General features: G+C 50.6%; 1 protein-coding gene across 3 annotated transcripts; it reads right to left on the bottom strand.

Moving 5' to 3' along the window:
- Window positions 1-9,361: 9,361 nt before the first annotated feature.
- Window positions 9,362-20,476, bottom strand: CACNG6 (calcium voltage-gated channel auxiliary subunit gamma 6). Of its 3 annotated transcripts, XM_037518208.2 has the most exons (4): window positions 20,149-20,476; window positions 16,642-16,716; window positions 15,166-15,303; window positions 9,362-9,866 (listed from the first exon to the last, which is right to left on the bottom strand). In XM_037518208.2, exons 1-4 carry the CDS (start codon window positions 20,474-20,476, stop codon window positions 9,634-9,636), a joined length of 774 nt encoding a protein of 257 aa, XP_037374105.1. In that variant the 3' UTR covers window positions 9,362-9,633. The 3 variants fall into 3 exon arrangements, with proteins under 3 accessions (XP_037374105.1, XP_037374106.1, XP_037374107.1); XM_037518209.2 differs by lacking the exon at window positions 15,166-15,303; XM_037518210.2 differs by lacking the exons at window positions 15,166-15,303; window positions 16,642-16,716.
- Between the last annotated feature and the right edge of the window lie 2,531 nt (window positions 20,477-23,007).

Here is a 23,007-nt window from a genome sequence, read left to right as displayed (position 1 = left end):
TCTATGCTTTAAAAACACCAATAAAGAGTGAATGCCTAGACACTGATAGGCCACACTTGGTCTCTCTCTCGCTCTCTTGCTCTTGCTCTCTGGCTCCACTATGTGGGACATGTTGCATGCATTCAAGACCTGTGAGTCATAACTCTTGTTCCTCCAAGTTCCAGGATTTTTTTTTTTCCTGAAGGACATCCTTCAATCATAATAAGAACCACAAGGGCCAGTTCAGCCACAGCACTGGCCCCAGTCGTGCAAGGGGAGAGTCTGTGGTGCCACGGTGAGTGCCTCAGACATTCCTATCAATCGGCTGGGAGGACACAAGGCTAAGGAGTAAGGGCAGGGATTCGGGCTCTGGCAAATGTCCAGAATCATTAGCTTTCAGGAGCAGGTAGGAAACTGGCTGGCTCTTGTACAACCTCACTCTTGCAAGGTCCACGGAGGTTCTCTTTTCCCTGGGACCAAGCATTACATCTGCAGGTGTCACAGCAACTCAAGGTCACAGGACACCAAAAGCACTGGGCAAGGCAAGGTGAGGCCTGGAGGAGACGCTGGAGGTTTCTAAAGATCAGAATCTCCAGTCGGAGTTTGCGTTCTTGCCAGGTTTCACAAATGCAGGGGACGATGTGTGCTGGAGACAGACAGAAGCCCTGGACAACCTTGATGTGTGCTTCTGGCCATTCTGAGCTCGGTGGCCTTGGCCAACTCCCTTGAACTCTCTGTGCCTTAGTTTTTCTCATTTGTTAAATGGAATAACAGTAGGAGCCTCTCATAGGTTTGTGGGATTTCATGTTCCAACCACGGTAAACACTTAGCGAGGGTTGGGGGCTACTCTTTTCAGTGGTAATAGTAGAAGGAGAAGGAGCAAGAAGAAGAGGGGAAAGGAGGAAGCAAAAAAGGTGGAGGGAAGGAGGAGACGGAAAGGTAGAGGAGCTGAAAAGCAAAGGGAAGGAGAGAGGGGCGGGGGGTGGGGGTTGTCTCCAGAGGCATTAAGGAGCAGGACCCAGAAATGCTTCGGCATCTGCCAATCAGGATGGTCCTTGTCCGCTCCTGTTTTGCCTCCCAGACACAACTGGGAATGACCCGGGACCTGCTCCCGTCTGCACTGACACCTCTGTTGCAAGGCAATCTTCTCTTACATCCTGGTGCCCGGCCCTGATGGAACACTGGGCCTCTGTCCAACCCTGGCTGAAGCCAAAGCGTGGTGTCTGCCAGGTCCCTCAGAGGACAGGTTGAGGAAAGAGAGGTTAAATGAAAGATTATACAATTAAAAGAGCTACAGCTTGCATACTAACATGCGGCACTGTACCTCACCAGCACCGTAGCTAACACTTATTGAGCACTTACTGTATGAGAAGCCTTCTACTAAAAACCTTCAGAAGGGAACTAGAGGCCCATCAAGGCTCTGTGGCTCTCAGGAGGCCTATTACCATTGCTTGAAGAAGGCAAATTGTTTGGGGTTGACAGCAGTAGGGCCTTGAAGGCTAGGAGAAGCGTCTGTCCTTGCCCCAGTCCTTACCCTTCCCTCATAGAAGAAAAGATTAGCACATCTTAAGCTTCTTCCCTTTTGCCAATCAAATAAGTTCTCACTTGCTCTCTTCTATGACCTAGAGGAATGTAGTTAGGGGAGAGGGGTGATCACCAGTTCTAGCTTTATCAGTTAGTATGTTCTCTCTGGGAATCTCGTCCATACTCTCAGAGTAAGGATGAGGTCATCCCCTCCTTGTCTGTCATGTGAAGTCTCCCCCTCTCTGTCCTTGATGCCCCAAGTCCCAAAACACGGGATAAATATTCCTGGTCCTCTCTGTTACTCTTTAGGACTTACAGCCATGTGAATTCTCCATTTGTATGTTATTAAATTCATCATATTTCCTTTGCTAACCTTTCTGATGCTGTTTTGATGACTCATCTAGACCTAGAAAAACCGAAGCGGGTATGGGGTGATTTATTTCGGGTCCCAACAGAATAGTACACAGCTATAAAAGAAATAAAGATGAAATCCTGCCATTTGCAACACCATGGATAGACCTAGTGGGGTTTTATACACTCTATTGTATATGTGATGTATTTCACTTTTTAAAAATAAATATTTGTTTAGATGAGGGCAAAGTGTGAACAAGTAAACCTCAGGAAAGGGTCTACACATCTTTGTGCATTATTTGTAACTTGGAAATTCTTGTAACTTGGAAATTGTGTTCAAAGAAATTTAAAATGTGTACAAAAAGGACAGAAGGGCGGCCTCCCTGGTGGCGCAAGGGGTTAAGCACCACACTATGAAGTGATCCGCAGCCTCTGCAGCACAAATTCAATCCCTGGCCGGCCAGGGAGATACCCACATGGTGCAGCAGACCTCTCCTGTCTTGCCCGCTGCTCCCCTCAGCAGTGTATTTCAGTCAGTCTGCCTCTTCTGTTCCCCACTCTCTCTGGTGAATCCTCTCACCCCGCATATCTCTGGCCTGTACCCCAGCTCTTGTATGCATAAATAAATAAATATTTTTTGAAAAAAGGACAGAAGGGCTGTAGATTTAAGGAGTTTCTATCTCCATTTACACTTCAAAAACTGTAAGGTGAGATGTAAGCTAACCTTGATCAGTTATTCCACAGTGTGAGTAACCAGTTGTTTGTCAGTGAGGGGTCTGTTCCCTTTTCCCACCTCTGAGAAGTCCATGAACACCCCAGGTGGCAAAGAGGGTGCAGGGGGAAGACCCCACTGGACAAATAGCCTCCCCCCAAGGCAGATATCTCTTAGGGCCTCCCAGAGCGGGTTGGGCTCAAAGGCAAATAGAGAAAAGTGTCGAGGATCCTTTTCCTAGTACTTATCCCAGCTTATAATTACACATTCATTAGTATGATGATGTGATTAATATCTGTTTCCAACACCAGACTGTCAGCTCATCGGGGGTCCCTTTTACTCTCTACTGTATGCCAGGTCCAGAGTGGCACTTGAGAAATAATAACGGCAAGATGGATGGAGTTATGACCGCGCGCCAGACAGTCTTCGGGGAGCTTTGCAGGGGATTATTAGCGCATTTACTCCTCACCGAGATTCTGGGAGGTCAGTACTACAACCAGCTCCCCTAAGGAATGAAGGTGGGAGAAGTAGTTTAAGCAAATCTTCCCAGCTGTAAGGGGTGGAGCAGGGGCCCACGCTGCACGACCAGAGCCCCCTTTCTGGAGCACTTGGACACTTGCTCGCTGGTGTGATGAAGATGTCTATGCACATTCCAGCCCTCCCCCTACCCCCACGCTCAGCCAAGTTCAGTACATAAAGGATTGAGCGCACATCCCGCCAGTGCACACCGCTGCATCTGGACAGGGTGCAAACCCATCTCCTTCCAAACCTGGGGCAACTTTTTTTTATGCTTTTTTTTAAAGATTTATTTATCTTTATACAAAAACTGAGGTACAGGCCAGAGGTGCAGGAGGGTGAGAGGATTCACCAGAGACAGAGCAAGGAGAGTAAGTGCAGGGACCGAAAGTACTGCTGAGGGGAGCAGCGGGCGAGACAGAGAGGTCTGCCATGCCATGTGGGTATCTCCCTGGCCGGCCGGGAATCGAACCCGTGCTGCAGAGGCTGCAGAGGCTGCAGACAGCCTCACAGTGCTGCACTCAACCCCCTGCGCCACCAGGGAGGCCTTTTTTTTATACATCTTACAATGTTGATGTAATATAACATGTTCTAAAAATACTATGTTCCATATTGTAATATAAGTGTTATAATATTTACACAATATAATGTTACAGTATGTATTTTGTTACAAATATGAAATACTATGAATGCTCTAATATTATATATTAATGTAATATTTTATATAGATGACTATAATATCGACTGATATGCTATGATGATTATATTACATAATGTCATATGCTGGTATATCATATAATATGATCTGTATAATATTCTTTTTTTAAGATTTATTTATGCATACAAGAACTGGGGTGTAAGCCAGAGGTACAGGGGGAGAGGTAAGAGGATTCACCAGACAGAGTGGGGAGCAGAACAGGCAGGCTGACTGAAATACACTGCTGAGGGGAGCAGTGGGGAGATAGGAGAGGTCTGCTGTGCCATGTGGGTCAGCTCCCTGGCCAGCCAGGGATAACACTCGGTGATGCAGTGACTGGCAACAGCTTGATAGCGCTGTGTTTTTAACCCCTGTGCCACCAGAGAGGCCCTTGCTCTGTATAATATTCTATGCTTTATTTATAATTTATAATATAAAAGACATTTAAGAGAATGGAGCAGAATATTAAAACATTTACATTCATAAGCCAATGTTTGTATCCTGTATTTTTAATAGTTCTAAATATTTAAGAGGTTCTGGCCTTCTGAGAGGTAACAGGTCAGCTTCAGCACACTCTTACCTAATTGAAGATTTGTACTATATGTGATTTTTGTAGTTCAAATACCATTAACTCCATTTTAGTCTGGCCCATTTAAGAAATCTCCATTCAGGGGACCTCCCCTGTGGCGCAGCGGTTGAGCGAGCGCTGGGCTGCAAGGCTGTCCGTGCCAGTTGGATCCCCAGCCACTGGCAAGGGTCCCACAAGGCGCGCAGACCTCTCCTGCTGCTTCTGATTGTACCCAGTGCTTGTACAAATAATTAAATAAATCTTTTTAAAAAAAAAAAAAGAAATCTCCATTCAGAGAAGTTTACTTTACTGTATTTCTCAGATTACAGTGCTCATCCAAGTTCTGTTTGTTAAAACGAGTCACTATAGCAGAACTTGAAAAGGTAAATATATTTGATGTCTATTTCACAAAGATAATAAATATAAAAATGTATAAATGATAAGGCATAAGAAAATAAACTTTTTAAAAAATGAGAGCCAGGAAAAAAAAAAAAAGAAACACCCTACTCTATTTTAGTCTGTAACTGGAAGCCAAGATGACTCGAAGGAATGTGGAAAGTGAATGTGGAAATGTGCTGGGTCAGGGATCCCAAGCCTGATGCTGCTGCCCACAACTTTTGAGGCCTGACGGGAGCCCCCTACCCTGGTGAGCTTTTGTCTCATGGGGCTGATTTCACAAGCCTGTCTGTGGCAGAGTTGAGCCTTGCAAAACTGAAATGATTTTTCCATCTGGCCGATCTCTGTAAAAGATTTGCCAATAAAATAAATAGTCTAAACTGAAAGTAAACATTTGAAAGTAAACATTAAACCAGACGTAAAACTTTGAGCCTTACTTTGAGAAGATATCGAGGTCCCTGGGGATACCCTCTTATCAGAACTTACCCTAAGTTTATCGTAGTCTGTGGGATTATTTGGTTCACACTTTTTTTTTAAAGATTTATTTTTTTATTTATACAATAGCTGGGTACAGGCCAGAGGTTTGGGACGGTGAGAGGATTCACCAGAGACAGAGTGGGGAGCAGAACAGGCAGACAGACAGACCGAAAGCAAAGCTGAGGGGAGGATCAGGGAGACAGGCGAGGTCTGCCGCACCATGTGAGTATCTCCCTGGCCAGCCAGGAATTGAACCCGCGCTGCAGAGGCTGCGGACAGCTTCACAGTGCTGCGGTCAACCCACTGTGCCACTGGGGAGGCCCTCACACTTGTTTTTAAAACGACCATAAATTTCTTGGGTTCACCATTGTCTGTGTCTTGTTAACAACACATTGCAAGCACATTGGTGTATTACAGGTGCTTAATAAAGACTTGGAGGATGAAAAATAAAATTGTTACCTTTAATACATCAAAAGTCATCCTGGCCCCAACCCACGAGAGAGTATTAGCATCCGTGAGAAATTACAAGAATGAGGTGCCTCTGCCAGGTCCTGGAACAGGGCTCCTGAAACAGGAGGGAATATTCTGTATAACATTTGGTCTTTGACCCCAGTTCCTGGCAGCCAGCTGCTAAGTCCCTTCTAATTTCCCAAGTGATAAGAGCACTAGGACCATCTTATGTTTTGATATTTGGCCTCTGACCCACTCCTTGACACAGAGTTCCTCAGTTCCCCGGACTCTTCTGGACATAGGAACATACTTTATTCTTTTCTTGGACTTTTTTTAAATTAAGCCAACAGTTTACGGCCCCATATATGATTTAGGGGTACAGGTTCACACCTCTTCCATGGATGCCATCACTCCACACCCACCAAGCACGCCTTTGTTCTGATGAGACCCTCCCATTAGACTCGTGGATGACATTGGTCATCAGAAACACAGACCAGCACACCAGGAGGTGCAGAGGGAAGAGAAGCACCTCTCATCTGGGGTACGTTGCCCCGTGCATCGCTTCCATCTGCTTGTGCATCTATTTCCTTTATCCTATCCTTTTATAATAAACTGGTGAAGGATAGGGGCCTCTCTGGTGGCGCAGCGATTAAAGACAGCACTATGAAGCTATCCCTAGCCACTGCAGCACGAGTTCGATCCCGACCAGAGAACTGCCCCACATGGCAGCAGCACAGCAGACCTCTCCTGTCTCCCCGCTGCTCCCCTCAGCAGTGTATTTCAGTAGATCTGCTTGTTCTGCTCCCCACTCTCTCTGGAGAATCCTCTCATCCCCCCAACCTCTGGCTTACACCCCAGTCGTTGTATGCATAAATAAATAAATCTTTAAATAAATAAACTGGTGAAGGACAGGCCCCCCGCAAGATGTCCAGCACAGGCCTTCCCGAGACCCGTCACTTCGGCGTGTGGACTATTTCAAGCTGAGGTCAGGCGAGGTCCTGGAGGCTTAAGCGTAGCCCTTACCACGCCCTTCACTTCCCAGAAGAATGAGCATTGGGGATCTGAGCCGGCTTACGGTTTTCTCTAGCTCCAGATTTCCCAGCAGAGAAGCCTGTGTACGTGACAGGCAAACCTGTCATGGAGCATCTGACCCTTCACCGCTGAGGCCTCCTTGTCTCACCTTGAAGCCCTGAGTCTCCATCCCATTCCTCAGCACAGGGTAAACACACTCGTTTTGTCCCATTTACCTTTTGAGTCTATAGCCGTCTGGACTCTCCAGAAGAATGTAATGAAATTTGGTCTGTTCTCCTGCTTCTCTGTCTGGTGTTAACTTGATTGCTCGACCAGTCCAAGAACCCAGAAGGGCGGGGGAGATTTCCTCTTGAGCCTGACGCTAGTAAATAGTAAGGAAACAGGTTTCCTGAGTTCTGTGGATTGCTCGAGCAAATGTATCCAGCCCGGGGGCGGGGCGGTCCTTGGAGACTGACCTGTGGCTGGTTGGTGGGAAGCACAGGTGAAGGTCCAGGCTCCCAAAGTGAGCTTGGTCTTGGGAGCAGGACCCCTTAACCCTGGGACCTCACACCATCTCCAGGTGGACGAGTCAGAATTGAGCTCTCTGGCAGCTCTCTGGGAATAGCTTGCTCCTGTGGGGAAGCCTCCACACCCACCCACGTGGAAGCTGGCCTCAGGACTCTGCTCACTCCCATCTTGGCATTTATCACCTGGGGTCACTGACTTGTTTTTCTTTCTTTTTTAAAAATATTTATTTATTGGGCCTCCCCAGTGGCGCAGCGGTTGAGCGCTGGGTTGCGAACCTGCCCGCAGCCTCTGTGGCATCGGTTCGATCCCCGGCTGCTCCCCGGCCACCGGAGGAGGGTCCCGCATGGTGCGCAGACCTCTCCTGCCGCCCACTGCTCCCCTCAGCAGTGTACTTCGGTCCTTCTGCCTACTCTGCTCCCCCCTTTGGCTCTGGTGAATTCTCTCACCTTCCCACGCTTCTGACTGTACCCAGTGCTTGTATAAATAAAATGAATCTTTAAAAAAAAAAAAAAATATTTATTTATTTATGCACACAAGAGCTGGGGGGTAGGCCAGAGATGTAGGGGGGAGGGGGTGTGAGAGGTTTCACCAGTGACGGAGTGGGGAGCAGAACAGGCAAGCTAACCGAAATACACTGCCGAGGGGAGCAGTGGGGAGACAGGAGAGGTCTGCTGCGCCATGTGGGTAGCTTCCTGGCCGGGGATCAAACTCATGCTGCAGTGGCTGCGAATAGCTTCATAGTGCTGAGACTTAACTCCTTGCGCCACAAGGGAGGCCCCACTGACTTGCTTTTCTCTCTGCCAAGACAAGTTAGTGCCCAGTGGACCATAAATGAAAGCAAAATGAACAAAGAAATAAGTGTCTTAGGATGTTCTGAAGGCTACAGGAGAAATCAAACCGAGGCTTATTTTTTTAATTTCTGGGGTTTGTTTAAGTAAGCTTTTTATTCAGAATAACAGCTCTACAGAAAAGGTGCAAAAATACAGAGTTGTGTCTCAGGCCCCACTCACTCTCTTGGGTTCCCCCCAAGAGACTCAGCTCACATTGCCATGGTACATAGGTTAATTATCAGAACGCTGATGTTTTACTTACTACTCACTGCACACAAGAATTTACTCAGATGGCACCCATTTTTCTGCCAGTCTCCCAAGGAGTGAGGCGCCCTTTTTCCTGAGGAAACTGAACGTCTGGTACAAAGTCTTCATTCACCCACAGCTGTGAGGACTGTCGTTCCAGCTTCTACCTACATTCTGTTCATGGTGATAAACACATTCAGGACGGTGATAGAAGCCTATGGCTCTCCTAGCTTCTGAGTCCTCCTCGGAATTTCCTTTCGTGTCCATGTTCCTACCAACAGTCTCTTCGAGGTAAACTAGACTTTTCAGTAACGCTCTTCAAAAAACTCCCAGCCTGTAGCTCTTTGCAGGCTCCAAAGGGACTCCCCCAATGCTAGGTGTTTGTTACAGCAGCACTCCACATCCAGGGACAAAGTCTGTACAAGCGTCCTGGGCAGCCACAACAAAGCACCACAGATGGGTTTTGTCCTCAGCTCTGGAGGCTGGACTCCGTGGTCAAGGTGTCACTGGGAGGGTTCCTTCTGAGGCCGGGAGGGACATCTTGTCCAGGCCTCCGCCTCGCTGTGGCTGCCAATTTCCCCTTCTTACAAGGACACCTGTTCTTTTGGGTTAGGAGCCACCGATGACCTCACTTGATTGCTCCCCTAAAGACACGGTCTCTGGAAGCAGTCATCTTCAAAGGGCTAGCCCTTCTGCACATACTTCCCGGAGGGACACAACCAGCCAGTGACCTGTGTGTGCTCTGAGCGGAGGCTCCCCTCCCTGGACACACCCCTTGGGGGGCTGACACGTATGGTGCCACGTGGGTTTCTGGGGAGCACCAGGGGTCACTCTGCTTTATCTCAGAATGGACACGCTCATCACAAATGGACTCCAAATCAAAACTGCTAAATTTCCAAATGTTTCGTCTCAAGCCGGACCACAGTGAAGTCAGATCCAGAGTCTCCCTGACCCTGGCCCATGTCCCCCGTTCCAGATCCATGGGAGTTTGTCTCCCTAAGTAAAAACACCCAGATCTGGGAAATGATCCAATTGCCTCCTTAAACCCCCAACTCAGCCCCCACCCCACTCCTATTTAACCCATCAGGTCCCTGCCAGCCTTTCCTGGGGATCCTCATTTATGAAAAAGCAAATCTCCTTGTCCCTCCCACCTCCACCAACACCACTGAGCAACCCACCTTTAGCCACCGAGGAAAACATATTTATAGAGGGGAAGGGCCAGGAGACAAGAGGAGGGGTTCCGAGCAGGGAGAAGAGTGTCTCCACATGTGGGGCAAAAGATCTCACGGGGAACAACGGAGAAAGAAGATGGTTCTGGAAGGCGCTTAGAGAAAGCACTGCTGTGGTTCTAAGTGACTCTGGGCTCCCGCTTGGGGCAGAGAGAGCCCCAGGGAGGCAGGGCGAGCAGCAGAAAGCAACCACCCCCCAGCAGTAGCACCAGGCCGGCCCCCACAGCACAGCCCAGAGACCAGGAGTACTCATGGATCAGGGCTGGGGCTGGGGGGGCCTCAGGGATGACCCTCTGCAGCAGCTCTTCTATGGAATGCCGGAACACCTCCACGCTGACCAGCAGCAGCAGGCCTGTGGGGAGAGGACAGATGTGGTGCTCAGGCCCCAGGGCACCCCAGCCCCAGCTTAGGTGTGAGCATCCCCCCATGCTCACTCCAGGAAGGAACCTGGGGAAACCCCCTAGACCCTCCCACTCACTCATTCAACAACCACTTACTACTAAACACCTACAGGCACAGGTTCAGATGCTGGAGAGGAAAAAGGAACAAGAAGAAAGTGGCCGACACAGAAAGCAGCGTGGGGACTGCGGGGACCAAGAGGAGACGGGACTGGGAGTTGGTGTTTCAAAGGGGACAGAGTTTCAGTAGCGGGAGATGAGAATGTTCTGGAGATAGAGAGATGGAGGTGAAGATTGTACAACAGTGTGAATGCACTTAGAGCCACAAAAGTGGATACTTAAAAATGGCCAAAATGGGGGCTTCCCCGGTGGCGCAGCAGTTGAGCGCTGGGTTGCAAGGCTGCCCGCAGCCTCTGCAGCGCCGGTTCGATCCCCGGCTGCTCCCCGGCTACCAGAGGAGGGTCCCACATGGCGCACAGACCTCTCCTGCCGCCCGCTGCTCCCCTCAGCAGTGTCCCTCGGTCCTTCTGCCTGCTCTGCTCCCCGCTCTGGCTCTGGTGAATTCTCTCACCCTCCCGCGCTTCTGACTGTACCCAGTGCTTGTATGTATGTATGTACGTATGTATAAATAAATAAAATAAATAAAATTATGAAAAACAAAAAACAAAATATATTGTGGGGGCCTCCCTGGTGGTGCAGGGGTTAAGTCTCAGTACTCTCATGTTATGACAGCTGCATCCTGAGTTTGATCCCTGGCCAGGGAGCTGACCCACGGGGCAAAGCAGACCTCTCCTATCTCCCTGCTGCTCCCCTCAGCAGTGGATTTCAGTGGATCCGCCTGTTCTGCTCCCCACTCTGTCTGGTGAATCCTCTCATGCCCCACACTGATGGCCTACACCCCAGTTTTTGTATGCATAAATAAATAAAATAAATATTTTTTTAAAAAGGCAAAATATAGGGCCTCCCCGGTGGCGCAGCGGTTGAGCGCTGGGTTGCGAAGCTGCCCTCGATCTCTGCGGTGCCGGTTCGATCCCCGGCTGCTCCCCAGCCACCGGAGGAGGGTCCCACATGGCGCGCAGACCTCTCCTGCCGCCCGCTGCTCCCCTCAGCAGTGTACTTCGGTCCTTCTGCCTGTTCTGCTCCCCGCTCTGGCTCTGGTGAATTCTCTCACCCTCCCGTGCTTCTGACTGTACCCAGTGCATGTATAAACAAACAAACAAATAAATAAATAAATAACATGCCTCTATTTAAAAAAAAAAATAAATAAAAATAAAAATAAAAAGGCAAAATATATTGTGGAGTGGTACCAATAGAACATCCTTTTGGAATGGATGCGAGGTATAAAAGACCAGGAATGATTTCTAGGTACCTGGCCTTAGCTGTGGGTGAGCCAACGATGGCCGGTGTAGCACAGGCTAATTAACTCTGGCTTTCTGGTCCTCATGGTCTCAGTGGCAACTATTCAGCTCTGCCTTTGTAGTGTGGAAGCAGCCATGGGTGACAGTGAAGAATGCATGTCTCTGCATTCCAATAAAACGGTTTATGGGGACTGGAGGTTGAATCTCATATCATTTTTATATAATCTGAAATAGTATTTCTTTGATGATTTTTCAACCATTTGTTTGTGGACCAGACGAAAATAAGAAGCAAGTAGGATGTGGCCATGGGTTGTGGAATGTGTCCAACCCTGGCCTGGACACACTGGCTGTGAGTCTAGAAAGTAATCAAATGTCCTCATATCTTGTCTCTTCCATGAGGCTTTATACGGCAGTTATTATAATCCCCACTTTACCGATGGAAATGCTGACGTCGAGAGAGGTGGTGCTTGGGTTCGACTGTTCCCTTAGGCATGTCACACAGCTCTTCCTTGATCAAGCCTGACCCCCGTTATGCAGCCTGAAAGACTCCCCTTATGCATGTAATCTGGCCCCTGCCTATATCAACCTCCTCTCAAACTGCTATTCCCAATGTATAGCAATATGGACTAGGACTTCTTTCAGGTCTTCAAACACACCGGATTCTTTCAAACCTGGAGCTCTTTGTGCTGATTGAAATAATTTTCTGCTTACTCTTACCTGAACCTGCCATATATATCCTTGCTCTTCACATCAGTATTTACACTACACTTCTCAGGGAAACCTTCCCTGACCACCAGCACCATTTAAGCTTACATCAGGTCTCCTCTTACACATCCTCCTCAGGCGCCTTACTTCTTTATTTAAAGCATTTATCACAGATGGTAATTGTTAACACACATTAATTTACATAGCATTGTTTGTTTAATTTCTATCTCCCCCACTGGATTACAAATCCATGGGACCAGAAATCTGTCTGTCCTCTTATCTCTAAAACAAAACACACACACACACAGAGAGAGAGAGAGAGAGAGAGAGAGAGAGAGAGAGAGAGAAACAACATAACCTAAACATATTCCTTTAGGGACGAAGCAAAAACCCAGTCTACCCCAGTTCCTGATATCCGATATAAACATAGTAATTATGGACCAAATCCACCCCTCACTTCCATTTGATTGTATAATTGGCTGAACATTTTCATGTGCGAGACTTTCAAAAAACACTTTTATATCCATACTTTCATGGAATCCCCAAGAATAACTCAGGCATGAATTCAATAAAACCAGCACCAAATTCTCACCAAGCTATAAATTCCATGAGAACAGGGACCATCTTAATCGTATTGATCATTCTACCCCCAGTGGTGTCTAGCATAGCATCTAGCAGTTAGTAGATATTAAAGACATACTTACTGAATAAGTGGATGGTTTGAACAGATGAAAAATAGATGGAGGGGGAGAGAGAGGACGGGCAGGCAGACAACAAAAGAAGTAATAGAGGAAGAGAGAGAGCAGGTAGAAAGGGAGGGAATTAATGGATCATTTGAAGGATGGGTAGATGGATGAATGACCGCTTGAATAATGGATACTTGAAAGAGTGAAAGAGAAGATTTAAGCCCAGAGAAAGCAAAAGACTCATCCAAGATCACACAGTTCTTTTTTTTTTTTTAATTTTTTTTATAGAGGCATGCTTTATTTATTTGTTTGTTTGTTTGTTTTTTGTTTATACCAGCACTGGGTACAGTCAGAAGCGCGGGAGGGTGAGAGAATTCACCAGAGCCAGAGCGGGGAGCAGAGCAGGCAGAAGGACCGAAGGACACTGCTGAGGGGAGCAGCGGGCGGCAGGAGAGGTCTGCGCGCCATGTGGGACCCTCCTCTGGTGGCCGGGGAGCAGCCGGGGATCGAACCGGCGCCGCAGAGGCCGCGGGCAGCTTTGTAACCCAGTGCTCAACCGCTGCGCCACCGGGGAGGCCCAAGATCACAGTTCTTAAGAAGTTGGGGCTCCAAGCCAGATATTCTGACTTTCTGTCAATTTCCATCCTTTAAACCAGCATCCTCCTAACTCTCCATGTTCTAGGCACAATGACTTTCTTTCAGGACCTCTGATTCCCCCAACTCTTTCTAGTTTGGTTGTCCATGCTTTGACACTCTAAATTCTCCCTTCTCAGGGAAACCCTCTCTAAAGCCCTGCTTTAAATCAAGTGCTCTCATTAGACACACTCAAACAAGTCTACTTTCCCTTCGTAACACTTACTGCAGTTTGTAATTATGAGATATAGTATTTACGTTATTTCTACGTCTTTTACTAGATGATAACTTCCATAAGGGCAGGCACCTCTTTGTCTTTGTACACTCTTATAATATTACATGTACATACACACGCAGCGTGTGGAATGTGTCTGTGTGAGTCAACAAATGAAATGAACTAGTGAATAAGTGAATGAAAAGAAGGAACTGACTGAATCTTCTCCTGTATCTAGGAAGATCTCTAAGGCAACAGAACAATAATAAGAATGCGATGATTACTATTTTCCATTCATGTGTGCTCCTGAACACTCACCATGTCTCCCTGGACTCATCTTACACTAGGCCTCTACCTCGCTTGCTCATATAGACTACCATGTACGCTTGCGTTTTCGTTTTTATTTGCCCTGCTTTGTGTTCTCATTTTTATTCTGCTTCCCAAACTTGTCAAGTCTTTTACAGCTTTCACACAACGCCATTCTATCACCACCACCACTACCACCACCACCATTGCCAATATCATCACCACTATCGCTACCATTACCAAAATGCTACCACCACCACCGATATTGCCACAATATTGTCACCACCAAACTATGACTAAACAATTCCTATTCACCCCTCAAGTATCAGCTTAAATGTCCCTTTTTTTAAGGGTTTCTCTGATACCTCCTACCATCATGCTATAGATCCTTAGTATGCTTTATTATAACTCTCATCACAATAACAGTTGAAGTATTATACCTGCAATTACTGATTATTGTCTAGCTCAAGAGAAGAATCTAGGCTTGTGAGGGCAGACAGAATATCATTAATCTTTTTTTCTAGTTAGTAAATTTAACAATATTATGCCATATTATTGCTATTTGGTGGCCTCATTTAGGATTCATTTTTCTAATTGAAATAGATTTATGGTGTACTTTCAGACTAAATTTTTTTGGCCTTATTAATCTTATATCTCCAACCCTTAGCACAATTCCTGGAACATAATAGGTGCTCAATAAATACATGAATGGAGAAATTAGTAAAACCTAGATAATGAAAAACCTTTCTGTTTACCTTAGAAAACATTTGATCCAGTGAGGACTATGTTTCACAAGATACAGCATTTTTTAGGCCCTCAACTCCAAGAATCTCAGTTCTTGAAGACCCAGGTCCAAATCTAAAGGAGTGTTTGGAGACTCTCTAATTCCCAGCAACGATTGTGCTAATAATTCTCCCACATTTGTGACTTCTATAGCCCCTGAGATCCCCCCAATTATCAGCAAGCAAGAGTGCTTGGAGACACTACCTCCCAACATGCAACAGTGCTTGAAGATCCCACCTCCCATAATGCAACAGTGCATGGAGCTCCCACCTGCCAGAATGCAGTATTACCAGGAGATGCAAGTAATGCAAGGTACCTAGATATGCCCCCTCCCAGCATGCAATAGCCCTTGTAGACAATGGTCTAAAACAATGTTTGGAGACCCTCCAATCCCTAGTCAACAAGAGTTTGGAGTTTTCCCATCTCTGAGTCTAACCTAACTCCCGGCTTCTGGAAAATCCCAGCATGCAACAGTCTTTGGAGGTCATGCCTCTCAGCATGCAACAGTGCTCAGAGACCCAACCCCCCCATCATGGACGATCCTCATCTCCAGCCTCTCAATCCTCACCTGAGAGGCCAAAGCAGACGGCTCCAATTCGGAGGAGGAACTCTGCACCTTTGCTGAGCACCATGATGATACAAAGGCACCCGAGGGCCAGGACTGCCAGGCCCAGCACTGCTATCGCCGCAGCTGCCAGGTTCACCTCTAGGCAGAGGAGAAAGGGAAGAAGGAGACAACTTGAGATGCAGGTTATGTAAAGGGCTCCTCTGTAGGAACCCAGAACTGGGGAGAAAGAAGCTTCGGAACTCAAGAAAAATTTTCCAGTTCAATATTTTGCTTTATGTTGTTGAAGGAGCTAAGACTCACAGAGCAAAGAGAACAGAACCAGAATTGAAAGGAGGCAGGAGCTACCTATGATCTGGTTGTTGTTTGCTTACTGGTGAGGAAACTGGGGGGGGAGCAGGGGGGGCAATAGAGAAGGCGGGATGTTACTCTGGAATGATTCAAGCTGGAATTCTTGCCAGCTACTTCCTAGCTGGAAGATGGAGATAAAGTCACTGAACCTCTCCGAGCCTCAGTTCCCCTTATAAAAAATCAGGATCAAAACCACTGTCTGGCTGGGCTGTTGTGCACATCAGAAAGCACATGAGTGAAGTGCCCAACGACAAAGACAAGAGAGAAAGGTGTGGAGACGGTAAAGAATCACTTTGTGGAGGACCTACTGTGTGCCAGCCTCACACTGTGTGTCTCAGCTGCATCATCTCATTAAATCCTTTCAGAGCTAGATAATACTCATGACATGAACACAACTGTGTTACTGGCAGGGATGTTGAGGCACTGGGGTGACGGGCTGTGGTCTGACCAGAAAAGATAAATTCTCACAAACTGCATTGCCCAATACAGTAGCCAACAACCCATGTGGCCTTTTCAGTTTAAATGGATTTAAAATAAACAAAGTTAAAGACCCAATTGCACCAGCCATGCTCAGTTGCACCAGCCATGCTCAGCAGCCTCATGTTACCAGGGGCCGCCATATTGGTCAGCGCAGACAGAGAACATTCCAATTTCACAAAAGGTCCAAAAAGGAAAGTACTGCTGTGGAGTCACAGTCATTTGGGTGTGAATCCTGCCTCTGCCCCTCCCACTAACTGGGAGAGGACACAGGATCATTTCTGGATTTCTGCTTTCTCATCAGAAAGATTACGAGAAAGCCCCAAGCCCTTGGGCTTATAAGTGAAACACCCAGTGCTGTGCTTAAGCCTGTGGCAGATGCGCATTTGTGAGATGTCAAGGTACAAGCCACAAAGAGGAGCTGTGACTTGCCCACAGCCACCAAGCATGTGGCTAGGGCGGAGCTGGTGTGACAGCCGCAGGCCTCAGGCGCTGGAGAATCCCACCACCGCCACCCAAGAAGAACCTCTGCAGGACAGAGATGCTGAGCCCATCTTGGGGCAAAGCAGGGGCAACACCACCAAGAACTCCTCTGACATGGTCAGCGTGTCCCCCAACCCCCCGCGACATCCCAGGATGGAAATTTCTTACCTTTCTTTGTGGTTCTTTGGAAGATGCGTGCATTCTCCCCCTTGGTGAAGAATTTAAAGTAGGTGCAGTTTGCTTCTGTGGGAACAGGAGAGAGAGAAAGGGAGGGGATGACATGGAGTTCCTAGTGTAAGCGCAGGGCTGGACTTTTAACATGGCACATGGTAGACTGAAAATTTGTCATTAGCATCCGTGATATACAGAAGGGAAAAAAACATCCCAGAGGTAAAATCCACCCTTGTCGCACACCTCTCCAGGAGCTGGGGTTCCGGTCCAGAGTTCTCAGATGCAGATCTGTGCCTTTGGGTCAACTACTACCTCTCTGGGCTCTGATTCTTCCTCTGTAAAATGAGATCATAATCTCTTTGCTGGCTCCCTCATGTGGGTTTGCTGAGGGTCAAGTGGGATTAGAAATACATAATTGCTTTATTCAACAAAGGACACCAAGATACAGAAAACAGAGCCCTAACAGACTCAGAAGAGATTCTTATCTCAGAAAGGGATCCTGTCAGCAATACACAAAGAACTCCTAGGGATGAATAAGAAGAGAGAAGTAACCCAATTGAAAAATGGGCAAAGCACATGAATAGTCAGTTCACAGAAGAGCTAGTCCAGGTGACTCACAAGGACAAAGGGGGGGTGCTCCACCTCACCAGGGATCAGAGAACCGGCCATTCCAATCAGCAGGGGGGCGCTACTTCAGGTCAATGAGATTGGCAAATATTAAAAGGATAATATCAAGTGTTGGAAGGATCAGAAGAAACAGTTGGGTGTATAAACTGGCACTAGTCTTTCTGGAAAGCACTCTGACATACTTTGTGAAATGAAGTAAAACCCAACCTTTTCACTTCTGCATATACGACCAGCACAGGCAGGACATATATGTGGGTGTCTTGTCTGTAATAAGAGGGAGTCAAATCAACTTCGGGGTCCACCTCTAGGGGAACAGACAAGTACAGGTGAGGGAAGCTCCCCATGCAAATCTCCATGGCACAGCACAGGGTGACCACAAGCAAGAATAACAAAGCACCGTGGAGAGAGCTGAGAAACAGTGTTGGGGGGGTGGACTTAAACCAAAAGAAGGGGAAAAAATCTATAGCACAATATCCATTATGTAAATTACAACACACATTTAAATAATACTACCTATTTTCCATGTTAAAATCCACATCCATGGATGCATATCAGATGCATTAAAGAGATGAGTTAGAAAGGAATGAAAAAAAACAGAATAAGAATATAAAATAAGGCACAAGACAGATCTTGCCAAGCTGGTAATGACTTTGTCACATAAACTGAAGGGTGTGATTCATCCAGCTTTGTGTCCTTGGCGTCCAAGAAGCATTAAACTTTAAAAAAAAAAAAAAGCCTCTCTCTCTACTGTGTTTTAAAGCCAGAACGTCCCTCAGAATCCATCTAGTCCCACTTTTTCACTGATTCTATAGAGGGGGAACTGAGGCATGGAAGGAGGACAGAGGCAGAAAAGAACGAGAAAGAAACACGTTCTGGAAGGAACTTTCCAAGTAGAAGGAGCATGTGGGGTGGGAGGGAGACACCTGAGTCTGGGGAGAAGTGTGGACACCTACCTGGTGCCCTGAGGAAGGAAGAAGGGCTTGAAATGCCCTACCAGCGTCGGGGGGGTCATGGGTCTGATCCTGCAGCAGTAACCCTGAGTGAGGGCTATTCAGCAGAGGGAAGGATGGGGTGCTTTTTGTAGCAGTTGGTGGGGGCAGTGGTCTACATGCACCAGGGAAATTCGAAGTGGGTCTTCGAATTTCTGGGAGAGTTTAAGTGACTGATACCCCCCTTGGTATCATCTCATCTCTTACCCTAGAGGACATGGCATCTCCCACTGGAAAGAGGAGATGGGCCGGCCCTCTTGCAACCTTCTAGAATGTCCTTTTATGGGCAATGGGCTGTAGGGGATATTTCTGAGAGAGGGAATGTTGTAAGTTGCATCCTCTGAGGGGTGGGTCCTATAAAGAGGTTGAAATCCTTTCTGACCAAAAGGGGATCCCGCACATAAGCAGTAAGGTGGGGTGTCTCCTCCCAGTACAGTGAGTACCTGGGGGACATCTGTATGCCCTAGTGACATACAGAGTTGCTGATAAGGCCAGATGGCCAGGTTTCGAATCCCATACGACCAGCCTGGTGCACAGACTGAGTCACCTGTGCTTCTTACGCCTCATTTTCTCCGCTGGACAATAACTAGCAGGGCTTGCTGGGAGGATTAGCACATTCACAACAGAAGTGAAGTCCTTAGGACAGTTGCTGGCACTACCCGAGCATCTATTATTTTCATAATGGGCCTCCCATTTTGCAAAAGGTTGGAAATTTCTGCCTGAGGCACTAAGGGGTGAGCACTAGCTCTCTGCAGAAGGGAGGGGTTAAGATGCTTACAGTGGACTTTGGGTGGGGCCCTCAGACAACCCGGGGTACTTAGCCCCCCCACTTTGCCATCAGGACTTGGGACATCTTCTTGAGGAGCCTGTGGCTATAAAATAGCACAAAAATAGCACACTTGGAGAAGTGAAGGATGAGAGACATCCTGCTGGAGCCCAGAGGCAGAGGAGATACTCTTGGGGGGGTGGGGTAGGGGGGTGCTGAGATTGTAAGTGAATCCTTTGAGAGTAAAACATGTTGGCCATCCTCTGACACCTCACACTGGCGATGTGGCAAGTGGCACCCTGTGTGGGCCCTGTGGGGCGTGTCCGGGACAGTGAGAAGCAAGAGATAGCTCACTGGCATGGCTGGGGGATGTCACTCTGTGGGAGAGTGAGGAGTTTGGAGGTGTCTGGGAGGGTGACAAGGGCTGGAATGTCCAGCATGGGTGTTTAGAGGTGAGAAGAGAAAGAACGAAAAGTATTTCCCGGGAGGCTGAGCATGGCCCGGGGGTGTTGGGAGGTAGTGAGAGCTGTTTGGCAGAATCAGTAGGTGGAACAAGGCATGGAACAAGTCTCTACTTTGGGGTGGGTGGCAAGCCTGGAGGAAGGAGAGCAGACTGTCTCCAGTGCAGGAAGAGCAGCAACACCGGAACCCAGACTGTCGCTCTAGGGCACAGGCTGTCTGTGGGCCTGGGCACAGGCTGTCTCGGGGATGCAGGCGTTTCTGGGGGACTCAAGCTGTCTGGGGCTGGGGACACAAGCTGTGTGTGGAAGCACACGCTTTCTCTAGTGACGCAGACTCTTTTGGGGGCTGTGCCAGGGGTCAGGGGAAGGCCTGGGGGTCATGGACTGACCGAGGGGTACAGCGTGATTTTGGGTACGAGATGATTTGGGGTCACAAGCTGGCCTGGGGACATATGCTTTCTTTCCTCCTTCCCTCCCCCCGCCCAGTTTGTACCCGGGGCTAAAATTTTCTTGGGGAGTACCGGGTTTTGATGTGCACAGCTCTCCAGGGCGCTCCCTGAGGGTGCAGGTTCTCCCTGGGGGCTCAGAGTTTTCTCAGCACCGCCCTCCTGCCTGTGGCTGGCTGTGGGGTACGCCCAGGGGCGCGGATGGGGCCTCTCACCTCCGGGCAGCTCCGCGGGGCCGCAGGTGTCTCTGCCCGCGGGCACGTCCGCCTGCCACAGGCGCTTGGTGCACACCTTCCACAGCCCCAGGTGCGCGGCGTCGCAGACGGCGCTGCCGTTGGCCTTGAACGTGTTGAACTCCACCCAGAACTCGGTGCCCACGGCCAGCACGGCCAGCGTGGCGCCCACGGCGGTCAGCAGCAGCGCCAGCTTGACCTTGCTCTCGCGCTCGGGCGCCAGCCCCGACCCGGGCCCCTGCGCGCGCCGCCGGCTCGCGGCCCCGCGCCGCCGCTCCTCCTCTTGCATGAAGAAGTTGGACCACATCATCCTCGCACCGGCCGCCCGACGGGGCTGGGACCCGGAGGCAGAGCTGGGCGAGGCCCTGGGGGCGGGGGGGAGGGAAGCCTGGGGCCTCTACGGGGTGCGGGGCTCAGTTGCCACCAGGGGCCGGCAGAGGAAGAGCTGAATCTTTCTGGAATCTCGAAGGAGGGAGTCGAGCTTCCACTGGTTTTTAGAAGAGAAAAAAGTCTAGATCCCCTGACCTGCGTGAGACCCCCGTGAGGATCCCGGGATCCCTGTGAGGGCTTGGGGTACCCACAGAAACCCGGCAGGGAAAAGGGGATCCAGAGGAAAAGCAGGCTCCGCCCACCCGCGGGCGCTGGGATCTGCGCGCCCCAGAGAGGGGCCTAGGGGTGCGGAGGAAGGAGGACGGAGCGCCCCGTGGAGCTGGGGGGCTGCTCTGGGGTCCCCACCGGGAGGAATCACCGCAGAGAAACTGGGTTTTCTGAGGGAAGGGAACTGAACACCCCTCCAGAGTCTGGGGTGCCCAGGAAGGGGCGCTCAGCTCTACGTGTCTTTCGGGCTCAGAGTCTGGGGTGCGAGGAGGGCGAGTTGGGTCCCTTCTGGGGTTCGGAGGAGCTCGAGTCTGCAGAGGCTCCGAAGGGGCGGGCGGGTCTTCTGGGTCTCAGCGTGGCCGCGGGCGCCCCTCACATTCACAGAGGCCGAGGGCAGAGTCCCGGCTGGGTGCTGGGGTTCAAGAAAAGGGGATGGGGGCGTCCCTGGCCCTTCAGGGGAGAGATCAGAGGTTCCCCGGGGCTGAGCAAGTGGGGTCCAGCGAAGCCGGCTGAGGAGCTCCCCGGGGCTCAGGAGGGGGCTCTGGAGTCCCCGCTGCGGCTCAGATCAGGGGGCTGCGGCCCGCCCCGCGGCTCGGAAGGCGGGGACAGGGTCCCCGGGTCCCGGGCACCCCGGGCACGGCCGCGACGCCGAGGCCTGCGGCTCCCGCCTCTCCCCTCCCCCGGGCTCCCAGGGCCGGCCCGGCCGGGACCGCTCCAGGCTCAGCTCCGGGCCGGGCGCCTTCCGCCGGCCCCCCGCCCCCGGCTCCCCGGCCGGGACCCCGCTCGCGCTCCTGCCTCGGCGCCGCACCGACCCCAGCTCCGCGCCGCCTCCGAGCCGTGGCCCGCGCGCCCGCCGCCTGCTCGGCCCGCCGGCCCCGCGCCCGCCGGCCTCGCCCCTCGGCCACCCCCGCCCCCGGGCTATTTCGGGCCCGACCCGTAAATAACACCCGCACCTGTCGCCCGGCGCCTGTTGCCATAGGGATCCCGGGTATTTTAAGGGGACAAGGGGGGGCGGGGCTGGGGACCGGGTCCTGACCCGCGTGCAGCATGAAGGGACTTTTACTTCCTTTCGGGGCAGCGGCGGGCCGGGAGCAGGAGGCCCGGCCTCCCGGGGGGCGGGGACCGGAGGAGGCCGGGCTGGGAACGGGACTCCCTGGGCGGAGGGAGGAGGCCGGAGGCCTGGACTCAAGGGTGCAGGGGAGGAGGCCCAGGGTCTGGGTTCCTGGGCCTGAGGGAGGCGGCCCCGGGGCCTGCAGGCCCGTCCAGAGAGAACCAGGGACTCAGGTTTCTGGGCCTGAGAGTGGAGGAGACCAGAGAGCTGGAATCCCAGAGAGGCTTGGGGACCCCGACCCTGGGTCCGAGGGAGCCGCCCAGGCCCCTCCGGCCTGGTCCCTGGGTCTTTCAGGCCGAAGCCTGAATGGTCACATTCAGATCCCCAGCTCCCCTGAGGCAGAGAGGGCACGCCTGAGGGAGGGGCTGGCAATCGGCAACCAGAGCCACAGTCCTCTTCATAGAGTTTATTAGAAGGGGCGCCCCTGGGGGACCTTCCATGCAGCTTCAGCTCCCCCAAGGGCAGGGATGGGGACAGCCATGTGGCATGGCGGCGGGGCCTCATCTTGAACCCTTCTCCCCCTCCCTCAGCCCAGGTGGGACCCTCCTTTCACCAGCTCTTTCACACACTGTGGCTGCTCCAGCAGCCCCGTGCACCCTGAGCCTCGCCAGCATCCTACCCCGGATGCCCCGGCGCCCTGCGCCACTTGTGCTGGTGCACATCCTGCCCCCGGGTGTGATCGTGTGCAGTGGTGTGCGGCCATCCCACCAGCCCTGCCCAGGTTCGCTGGAACTCAGCTGGCAGTTCTCGGCACCGCTGTGGCCGGGCCTTAGGAAGTGTGCACTGGTGACTATTGAGCAAGTGGCCGAATGGAAAAGGTGAGGTGGCGACACAGAGATATCCCTGCCCCTGCTGCCCCGCGCTGAGCGCCCGCCTGCATCCTAACTTGCATCCCCCCAAGGCAGCTCTGAGGTTGTAGGCTGTGGCAACTGGGAGGTCTGCTAAATGAACGCGTGAGACCTGTTCTTTCCCTTCACCTCACCTGGTCTCCCCAGACTTGATGGGGCCCGGGGGGGAAAGGGAATATGTGCTTGTGCTGGACACCTCCAGATGGGCCCAGTAGCTCGAGGAGGGGCCACAGAGCCTGGGTCCAGCAGTCCCCACAGCACCTGTCCTGCCCCCCCTCCCATGCA

This window comes from Talpa occidentalis, unplaced genomic scaffold (assembly GCF_014898055.3).
Source record: "Talpa occidentalis isolate TD23 unplaced genomic scaffold, MPIMG_talOcc4v2.1 talOcc4.17, whole genome shotgun sequence".
NCBI classification, from domain to species: Eukaryota; Metazoa; Chordata; class Mammalia; order Eulipotyphla; family Talpidae; genus Talpa; species Talpa occidentalis.
This window is presented reverse-complemented; position numbering and strand designations above follow the sequence as displayed.